This window comes from Brienomyrus brachyistius, chromosome 6 (assembly GCF_023856365.1).
Source record: "Brienomyrus brachyistius isolate T26 chromosome 6, BBRACH_0.4, whole genome shotgun sequence".
In the NCBI taxonomy this organism is placed as follows: domain Eukaryota; kingdom Metazoa; phylum Chordata; class Actinopteri; order Osteoglossiformes; family Mormyridae; genus Brienomyrus; species Brienomyrus brachyistius.
The window spans coordinates 4,524,420-4,535,153 of NC_064538.1; the positions used below are offsets into that span (position 1 = coordinate 4,524,420).

Consider the following 10,734-nt stretch of genomic DNA (forward strand, 5'->3'; position numbering starts at 1 on the left):
CGGGCCGTTGAATTATTAGAAAATAATGCACACCCGAGGTGGTAATGCGGCCACGACGCGAAGCGGACAATTATTCCGCTTATACTACGGTTGCCACACCTCAAGACATCGATCAGATGATATATTTCAAGGGATTCGTCCGGTTTTTCTACTTAAATCGCTATTGTGAGTAGGATTATTTCTTCCGCATCTCATCCAACGACTCTTTTGCTAGTTCCAAAACGTCATTTTAAAGCTGGCAATGGAGGCTTGAGCCGTTGATAGCAGACTAATGCAGTTAATAATGAAGTTATTAGAAAGAGAGCGAGATAGACAGAGACACAGAGAAAGAGAAACAGAGAGAGAGAGCTTGTATGAATTAGGCTACCTCTGTGTGTCCCTCAACAGTGTTCTGAAGCACCGTCTCTAAACTGTAAGTCTGCTTTAAGATGCAGCGCTGTTATTACCTCGCTAGTGAGAAATGTCATGTGTAGCGTTTAAGTCCGCTTCGCGTCGTGGCCGCATCACCATCTCGGGTGTGCATTATTTTTTAACAATTCAACGGCCCGTCGTCAATTATTCCTTACATAGTTTCTGCGTAACACGAAGCAGCTTCGACTGAAGAATGCGGAAAAAACGGGACAGAATCGAGCATTACACCGCTAAATTTAGAAGTAAGTGGCTGTATTTCCCAAATATTTGATGAAAACATCAGCAAGAAGGTCATTATTTAGCAAACGAACTTATTACAATGTTTGCAGGTACGTTAATTTGATATTATCGTGATTTTAATGGCGAAGAACACACCCACTCGGCGTATTTACAACACTGGCACTGCGTTTTTTCCTGTACAACGAAATTCCCGATGCTTCAAAAAGCCCCTCATATTCTCAGTTATAATTCCCACTTTGAACTCACCCATATATAATATATGTCACCATCCAGGCCATTTTAAAGAAGGAATTTTTAGAAATCACCCGTTGACGCAAACAATAGGACGTCTTTGAGCCGCTTCAATAAGTCCTTGTGATAAAAAAAATACACTGTATTCTCGCGAATATAAAGTCATGTTTGAGAAGTATGTATAAACTTATTTTATGAAGTAAAAGTAACCTCATGTAGAATAAATATGATTAAAACAATATTGCACGGATATTTTTTGTATTTTTAAACCGGCTTTACTGAGGTCAGCTATAAATTCGCCTCCCCCACTTGATGATCGTGCGGTTAGTAAGATCGGGTTTTACATATTTTATATAGCGCCCGTGCGCACACAGACATAAATATAGCTTATATCTAACATTAATATCCTCATACATATCTACGATTCCTCCCAAGAACACACTTGCGGCTCAGTGAACCATGGGATTCATTCGTACACGGCACTGGTTAGATTGTATCTATGGATGTGTCCTTCGTATTTGGGGCGGGCCAAAAACGGCATCCGACATTCGAGGCTGCGTTCGGCTCTTAACAGATGATGTTGACCTCCCTTGTTTTTTAAGCCTGGTTAGTAGTTACAGCGTGTGACGCAGTACAGTGCACCATCACACAACGTTAGACCGCTGTAGTACACAAAGTCAGTAAAAAAACAATGAGGAACAATGTAGGGGCTTAAGTTACAGAAGTAATAAATTATTTACTTATTTATTTTGATAGCTTTATAGTTATTTGAGCAGTTTGGTGGTATTGCTGAAATTCGTTGTAGAAAATAAGCATAAGTGTTCTATTGTAATATTTACTTTTATGTATATGAAATTTTACCATAATGATGAGATTTAAAGATAGTATTCTTTCTGTTTAGAATGACAGGCACTAAAATCCAAACAACACATCTTTAAATTAGATTTTTTTTTCACATGCACACACATATATGTATATATGTATATAACAATATGACTGTCTTAAAGTGGGAAGTTTGCTTTTTGGCTGGAAACATTCAGACGCATCAGGCGACGACTCTGTGGGTTTACTTCACATCGTCATCTTCTACCTGAGGAAGAAACAATTAAGCTGCCTGTTAGCACAAGAGCAACGTGAACTACTAACCTCTGCAGAATTCAGCAAATACACGTGTAACACAGACCTGGACATAAATGTGGGATCCACAGTCATTGTCTTTTGGGAGCCCGTTTTCCTGTCAAAATTGTAGAATATAATTAACATTAATGTCGTCTGTTTTTATGAAAGACTAGTTGAATGCACAACATAAATTTTTCTCAAAATATACGTGCAGAAAAAATATAGAAATTTAACAAACCTTATTCCGCGGCTGAATACCTAAAAATATATATTTCCATTAAAAATGTTCACAATTCAGTTTAGAGTTATTCAAGTTTACTTCATTGTGCAATTAGTACTTCAAATTATGACCCATTTTAGCATTTAAAATTACAATTTAACACTTTCTTCTTCATACCCAATGCAGACAATTTTTATGAACATTCATATGCAGTTATGTGATACTTACAACATAATTTTTGTCTTCAATATAACAGGTATGTTACTGTCAATATTGCAATTACTGCTGCTACTGATATTCCAGTTGACAATGCAGTGTCACTTTTCTCTCCACATTCAGAATCAGCTGCTTGGTCTCCTGCTTTAACTGTGACAAGTCCTCTGGATTCACAGCTGTAAAAATAACCATGTATAACATATGAAACTTTTTTGACAAAATGTAATACAAACTTAAAGGAAAATGTGTTTTCTTCACAAAAAAAAATTACATTTTCCAGATCAAAACAGGAGTTATGAAAAACTTACTCTGTGTGTGGTTTGCATGATGTAAAAGAGCCATTAGAGTAAGAATTATCACTGCAGTCCTCACAGACAGTATCGATATACTCTGTTCCTGAAAGGTAAACAAGTTCTCCTTAAGACAAATTTCAGAAAGACAAACTGAAACATTTGGTTTTATTTACTATAACATTAGTAATAAGAACATGAGAAATCCATACGAACCAGGCTGTTGGATGAACTGTCCAGGTTGGCAGGCTGAGTGTTTATTGGCTGCTCTGCATCCTCCCTTATAAGGACTAATACAATAGTGCCCTTCCAGGACCCCACACACTGTATCTGAAGAGGGTGTACACGCCCTCACTGTTTTCAATCCTAGGCCTGTATGCAGGAAATAATGAACCACATCATGATATGGAGATCCATGTACGGACTTATTCTGTTCAAAATTAACAACTACAATATAATATAATAAGTTGTGAATTCATGAAAAACCAAGAAAACTGTGGTATGCTCACCCTGGTCACAGACAGCACATAATTTACATTCAATCAAACCATTTGGCTCATCTGTGAAAGTCGACCCAACACACGGAACACAGGAAGTGCTGGACTGCGCTGTACAGTGCCTGTAAACTCTTTTTCCTGAAAAAGAAACTGCATTGTGTTCAACTGGCAAATATGAAAGAAAATGGAATTAATGGCAAGGTTAGGACAGGCAAACCATTGAGATTGACTCCCCAGTGACAGTCTTCCGAAAGACTCACCTTGTTCACACATGGGACAGCACTCTCTCCCTGTTTCATACTCAGCCTGGTTACATGAATGACAGAGATTCCATTTAAGAATCATGAGTATCACAGTCACCTGTGAAAAATGAATACAATTTAGCACAGCTGTTAAACAGCAAGTATGATTACAAACAAGGTATCGCATAAACATGAATGCATTTGGTTGTGGTGGCTTCCAGTGCCTGTATATGTAATTTTGGTGAGACATTGGCTACAAATGCAAGCAAATATGATGGCCTTTTCCTGATCATCTGTACGTTTAAATTACAATTACAGATGCTCCTCTACTTATGAATGAGATACGTTACGAACTTGAAATGTTCGTAAGTCGTTATTCAACATCATTTTAAGGGTATATGCAAGTACAAAGAACTAGGATGCAGGGAGTTCGCACGCGGAATTGGCGCACAGAAAAAAAAAATGATGTTGCGGATGGAAAACTAGAGCCCAACGAACATAATTTGGACTTACGGTCCTCTTCGTTCATATGTCTGAAAGTCCGTAAGTTGAAAGTTCTTAAGTAGAGGAGGGTCTGTATATTCTTTTTCAGAATACCTACTCTTACATTGAACAAAAATGTAAATGCAACACTTTTGGTTTGGCTCCAATTTTGCAGCTATTACATCCTACCCATCATGTCTGTCCCCCAAAAATCCAGGATTTCACTTAGGCACAGTCAGAACATGTCTTTCAAATGTTTCTAGATAAGAAAGCTAATTTTTGAAAAATGTACCAATAATCTATCTACTGCATAGGAAGGAATGAAACCTGTTTGAGTGTTGCACTTGTATTTTTGTTCAGTATGTAATAATCATTTTCATTTTCAATGTGTAAAACCTACCATGACTGATAAACACAGAGATCAACACCATTGTGAATTCTAATGGATATTTTGACCAAAATTCAATTTTTACCACATACATGGTATTTAAACATGTAGCCTACTTAGCTAGCTACTTACAGCAGCTATGAAACCTTTAAAATTCAACATGGCATATACATTTTCTCTCAAGTGCAGTTCGTGTCCTTCAAGTTATCTTCTTTGATATTCTCTTAGACTCCTTAGATGCCAGCCTAGGGTAGAACAGACAGTACCTTTAAAAAAGTGTAACACAAACAAAGATCATATCCAACACAGTACTACTACACACAATACTCAATAGTATCATCTCAGCTGGTTCGGGTCCTGGAATTTAATGAATATTTCAAAAAGCCAGATGTGCATCCAAGTTCGCCTCAAAAGTGAGGTACAGTTAGTTGAATTTTAAAAGGAGTGTGTGTGTGTGTGGGTGGAGGGATGGATCAATGCAAATAATAATGATAAAAGACACAAATCAAAAGAACGTAGACAAGAAAAAACTAGAAATAGATGCTGAATGAACCGGAAATGTGAAGACTAATAAATAAAATGTGTTTTCACCCCACTTCTCCGAGTCCAGTCATGATGAATTAAACTACACCCATTCATTTATCAGTGTCGCGTTTGAGTCCAGTTTAGTCAAGTCCTAGTCAAGACCGCATCTTTAACAAGTCGAGTCTCATGCAGTGAAGACACAAGAATCCATTACTTAAGCTGGGTAACCAAATCCACCTTAAAAATAGAAACTAACCAATTAAATAACTCGGTTCTGTGAAACTTGACGTTGTGGATTAGTGATGGGATTTATGGCTCTTTGAGGGGATCCGGATCTTGGCGATCCGTTCCTTTCAAAGAGACGTTCAAAAGAACGGCTGTTTTGGATCTTTTTAAATATTTAGTCAGTTTTAAGAAGCCAGCTTGGGGGCATCTCAGTTTATCCTGGAAATAATCACTGGGAGGAATGATGAGGTGAGATTTGTAGTCAAAAAATTGAAACTCAGATATCACATACCAATATCTGAGTTTGAATTATTCTGAAATATTGATTATTGCCTCATTTGTCATGTGTGGACTATATTCCATAGGGTTGCACAACATCCCTCTGCTTAGACAGTGACATCACCATTTTGGATTTACCTTTAGTACAAAGTGTGTGTATGTGTAAAGCTACGTTGATTTATGTTATTCATACAATACCTACTCACAAATAAACATCAAAAACAAACCCGGCTGCAATGAATTTCTGTGCAAAACAGCTCTTACTACAAACACTTCCACACAAGAACATTGTTATCACAGCAGCGTGCACAAGTCATGGCTCCGCTCCTACCCAATGACAGAGGCACGCAGGGTTTTTTTCCACTGGAGTACTCACGTGAAGGATGCGTGCACAACTATCATTATGCTGTTAGGCCCTGCGCTGGGTGCGCCCCTCCCCCTATAACTGTTCTGTCTCGCGGAGGAGCTAATTTGTGTGAAACACGCATAGGAAAAAAAAAGAAAAAAAAAGAACGACAGAAAGAACGGTTCCCCCCCAGCCGCGACTCGGCTCCCATCGTTCATGCTTATGAGCCGTTCAAAAGAATCGGTTCGTTCGCGAACGTCACAACTCTAATCAACGTGTCTTAAATGAATCCCCGCTGAGCTACCATGGTAACTTAGGCGAGTGAACAAGTCTGCTCCAGACCAGATGGGTATTTTCTGTACGTCGCTTAAATTATCCAAGATCAGAAGCCTCAATCTCGGATAAGTTAAAGGCGGTGAAACTTGAAAAGCTCATATATATCGAGTCTAGGAAACTAAAAAACAGGCCACAATTTTTCACGCAATCCGAGCAGGACGTTTTATTAGAGGGGTACGATGAATTCAAAGATTTAATATGTACTAAAGAAAACACATCAAAAGCGGCCCAAACCAGAAAATACGGCTGGCAAAAAGAGGCTAACAAATTAAATGCGTAAATAGTTTTTAGCTATTGTATTTATCACTTGAATGTAGCAGAATTAGGACATGGGAACAAGTTAAAGTGAAGTACAAAAATATACTTCAAACTGGTAAACATAACATATATGTGTGTATGTGTTTGTTAATTTTATGTATTTGAAATGTAAAAAATCTTTCACATGTATAAAACATTCATTTTGAAGCTAATAAGAAGGCAGACCAAAAAAAACTGGTGGAGGTCCACCTGGTCCAGACCTAACCTCTACTGAAGAGCTCGCCCTGTTTCTGAGGGCATTTCAGGGGGAAGCTTCTCCTCAGAGCCAGGGGCAGGATACAGCAGCGGTCACCTCGTTTCAGGTAAAGTATGAGCATTGCATATGTCTGTGCTCAGTGTGTGCTATAGGTATGTTCACATAGGACTTGTGGTACAATTTCCATATTTCCTTATTTGTTTGCGGGGTCAGTTACATGGAATGTCATATCCCTTGAACCTATGTCTGACCAACGAGAGATTGACCAATGTGATGTACTTGATGAAGACAGACACTCTCTCTGAACATTCATCAGGAGAAGAGGTAAATGTGTAAAGTGTTAGAACAAACTCCACTCTGCTCAACCTTTAAATAGAACAAACCCGAGGATTAGAATGTGTTGCTATGACAATACATCCAGCAAGACTTTTGAAAAGCCAACAGATCTAGGACCATCCAAAATTATTGTATGCTCTTTGATGTGAGATGAAAAAAAGAAGACGCAAAACAGAACAGAAGCATAACCATTTGTTAAATCGATGTTATGTTGTGCCTCCCCTGCTGGAGTATTTTAGTACTAGAAGATCATCTCCACTAAAAAGAAAATCCAGGAAAGAAAAAAACAACTCCCTACCAAACCAACAACGGTCGGGACGAGAGGGATGGATCGGCGACTTGATTCGGGTTTTGCGATTAACACAACGGGAGAAAGTAATGAACTGAAATGGTGGTACTTTAAGCTGCAGCGAAACGGAAGTGAGGTGAACTTCCGCTATGCCGATACACCAAAAAAAAAAAATAATAAAAAATACAGCATGTAAGCTATAGTACCCAGTGATAAAGGGTAAATTATTTTAATCCGTCCGTCTTTTCGAAGCACATAGAGCTGTTTCTACAAAGTTTAATTTCAGTTACCCTTCCAACACATATAAATATAAATCTGCTCTAAAACAGCCTATAAAATAGGTTTACTGCGACCGATTTATTAAAATAATTGGCCTTACACTGTATCGTCCATGGTTTCTTAAAATTTGAGTACACAGCTGAACATAGATCGCTAGGGATTAGAAATGATAAAGACGTTCAAAATTACTGTGACGTAACTCCCTCTCTAACCCCGTCAACGCCGTTTCACACATGGATACAAATATCATTATATAGGATATAAAATAGGAAAATTTCAGGACTGATATTAGATATTCTTAGGCGTAACAGAAATCAGTAAGGAAGTTATGTTAGATGCTAGTTAAAGATGGGATTCGTTTGGAAGCAGGTGAATGTAATTTTGTATATAATTTCGTTCACCATTAAAGAAGATATCCAGCGCGAACCAGAGGATTTCTTTCAAAAACATTACATTCAGCACTTACAACCCAATGCCACCACACTTACTATTTACAGCAAAATAAGGGGATTATACGCAGTTACTATATCCGTATCGTTTTTCAGCAGTAATACAATTTTTGTCACTATCCATCCCCACGCGCTTAAATGTTGAAATAGCCGATTTTCTACGTCAATGATCTCGTTTATAATGTCGTTCCATTTACGGTGTCTAACTCGAAAATTTCCACTATGCAAATATCTGCAATTTTTTTGTTTTTCCTCCAGAAATTAGTTTTTAAACCACTATTCTTCAGTATCATAAGTAGAGGTACCTGACATCGACATTCTTCTTTACTGCGGGTTCCAAATTTAACAACATAGCAGAGGTATTTTTGGTTTCTTCTTCCTTGAATAATACAGTCAAACGGAAAATGATGGAATGGAAATGATGCACCACTGTGGGCGACACCATGGCGTCGGAAATCCCGAGGTGACATCGCGCCCGACAATTTCCAGTTCGAGCTGCCATATCTCGGAAGGACACACACGGTACAAGCACTTCCACCGATTTCACACTCAGCCTGGTTATATGAATAGCAGAGATTCCAGTTAAAAACAAGCCACATGAGACGTACGTTTCTTCAAAACCTTCGTTATGTTATTTTTGGCTCCTCCCCAGTATGGAGTAAGATCGCTGTCAAAAATAACTCGTAATAATGTACGTCAAATGTACGCTTCACAAGCGTAAATTACACATGCATACAACACAACATAAAAAGTTTAATACATGTCATAGACATTCCAGGTCTCTGTATACTATGCAAAATACACATTTCTGCAATGACAGAAATTAATGTCATAACACATTATAAATAATAACCAACTATAATTACTATATAGTGGTGGGGGAGGAAGCCGGCCAGGCCTGGCAGGCCCAAGCGTATAGTGAGGGTCTGCTGGGAACGTCTGGCGGAATCCCCTGTCAGGGAGAGTTTCAACTCCTACCTCCGGCAGAACTTCTCCCATATTCCGGGGGAGGCGGGGGACATTGAGTCCGAATGGGCCATGTTCCGTGCCTCCATTGTGGAGGCGGCTGACCGGAGCTGCGGCCGCAAGGTGGTCGGTGCCTGTCGCGGCGGTAATCCCCGAACCCGCTGGTGGACACCGGTGGTAAGGGATGCCGTCAAGCTGAAGAAGGAGTCTTATCGGGCCTTTCTGGCCTGTGGGACTCCAGACGCAGCTGACGGCTACCGGCAGGCCAAGCTGAATGCGGCTTTGGCGGTCGCTGAGGCAAAAACTCGGGTGTGGGAGGAGTTTGGTGAGGCCATGGAGAACGACTTCCGGACGGCTTCGAGGAGATTCTGGTCCACCATCCGGCGGCTCCGGGCGGGAAAACGGTGCAGCATCAACACTATTTATGGTGGGGATGGTGCGCTGCTGACCTCAGCTCGGGACGTTTTGGGTCGGTGGAGGGAGTACTTCGAAGACCTCCTCAATCCCACCGACACGCCTTCCGATATGGAAGCAGAGTGTGGGGACTTGGGGGTGGACTCGCCTATCTCGGGGGTGGAGGTCGCTGAGGTGGTCAAAAAGCTCCTCGGTGGCCGGGCCCCGGGCGTGGACGAGATTCGCCCAGAGTTCCTCAAGGCTCTGGATGCTGCGGGGCTGTCCTGGTTGACACGCATCTGCAGCATCGCGTGGACATCGGGGGCAGTACCTCTGGACTGGCAGACCGGGGTGGTGGTCCCCCTCTTTAAGAAGGGGGACTGGAGGGTGTGCTCCAACTACAGGGGGATCACACTCCTCAGCCTCCCTGGTAAGGTCTATTCGGGGGTCCTGGAAAGGAGGGTCCGCCGGATTGTCGAACCTCGGATTCAGGAGGAGCAGTGTGGTTTTCGCCCTGGCCGTGGAACAGTGGACCAGCTCTATACTCTCAGCAGGGTTCTGGAGGGTTCATGGGAGTTTGCCCGACCAGTCTACATGTGTTTTGTGGACTTGGAAAAGGCATTCGACCGTGTCCCTCGTGGGGTCCTGTGGGGAGTGCTCCGGGAGTATGGGGTACCGGGCTCCCTTTTAAGGGCGGTTCGGTCCCTGTATGACCGGTGCCAGAGTTTGGTCCGCATGGGCGGCAATAAGTCGGACTCGTTTCCGGTGAGGGTTGGACTCCGTCAGGGCTGCCCTTTGTCACCGATTCTGTTCATAGTTTTTATGGACAGAATTTCTAGGCGCAGCCAGGGCGTTGAGGGCGTCCGGTTTGGTGACCTCAGGATTAGGTCTCTGCTTTTTGCGGATGATGTGGTTCTGTTGGCCTCATCGAGCCGTGACCTTCAGCTCTCACTGGAGCAGTTCGCAGCCGAGTGCGAAGCGGCTGGGATGAGAATCAGCACCTCCAAATCCGAGACCATGGTTCTCAGCCGGAAAAGGGTAGAGTGCTCTATCCGGGTTGGGGATGGGGTCCTCCCCCAAGTGGAGGAGTTTAAGTATCTCGGGATCTTGTTCACGAGTGGGGGAACGATGGAGCGGGAGATCGACAGGCGGATCGGTGCGGCGTCAGCAGTCATGCGGGCGCTGCATCGGTCTGTCATGGTGAAGAGAGAGCTGAGCCAAAAGGCGAAGCTCTCGATTTACCAGTCGATCTACGTTCCTACCCTCACCTATGGTCATGAGCTTTGGGTAGTGACCGAAAGAACGAGATCGCGGGTACAAGCGGCCGAAATGAGTTTCCTCCGCAGGGTGGCTGGGCTCTCCCTTAGAGATAGGGTGAGGAGCTCAGTCATTCGGGAGGGACTCAGAGTAGAGCCGCTGCTCCTCCGCATCGAGAGGAGCCAGATGAGGTGGCTCGGGCA

The 10,734-nt window shown here is 42.0% G+C and overlaps 1 protein-coding gene across 7 annotated transcripts in view; it reads right to left on the reverse strand.

Annotated features, from left to right (window-relative positions):
* Positions 1-8,564, reverse strand: part of LOC125745241 (tumor necrosis factor receptor superfamily member 14-like) — a 38,943-nt gene extending 30,379 nt beyond the window's left edge. For 4 of the 7 annotated variants that reach the window (XR_007398606.1, XR_007398605.1, XM_049017891.1 and 1 more), the window contains exons 1-3: positions 2,240-2,264; positions 2,066-2,116; positions 898-1,972 (exon numbers count right to left, since the gene is read on the reverse strand). Coding sequence is in view for 2 of the 7 variants with exons in the window: in XM_049017891.1 (XP_048873848.1) it covers positions 898-929 (32 nt within the window). In the remaining 5 variants the exon portion in view is untranslated. The other 3 variants (XR_007398609.1, XR_007398607.1, XR_007398608.1) reach the window with 3 other exon arrangements.
* Between the last annotated feature and the right edge of the window lie 2,170 nt (positions 8,565-10,734).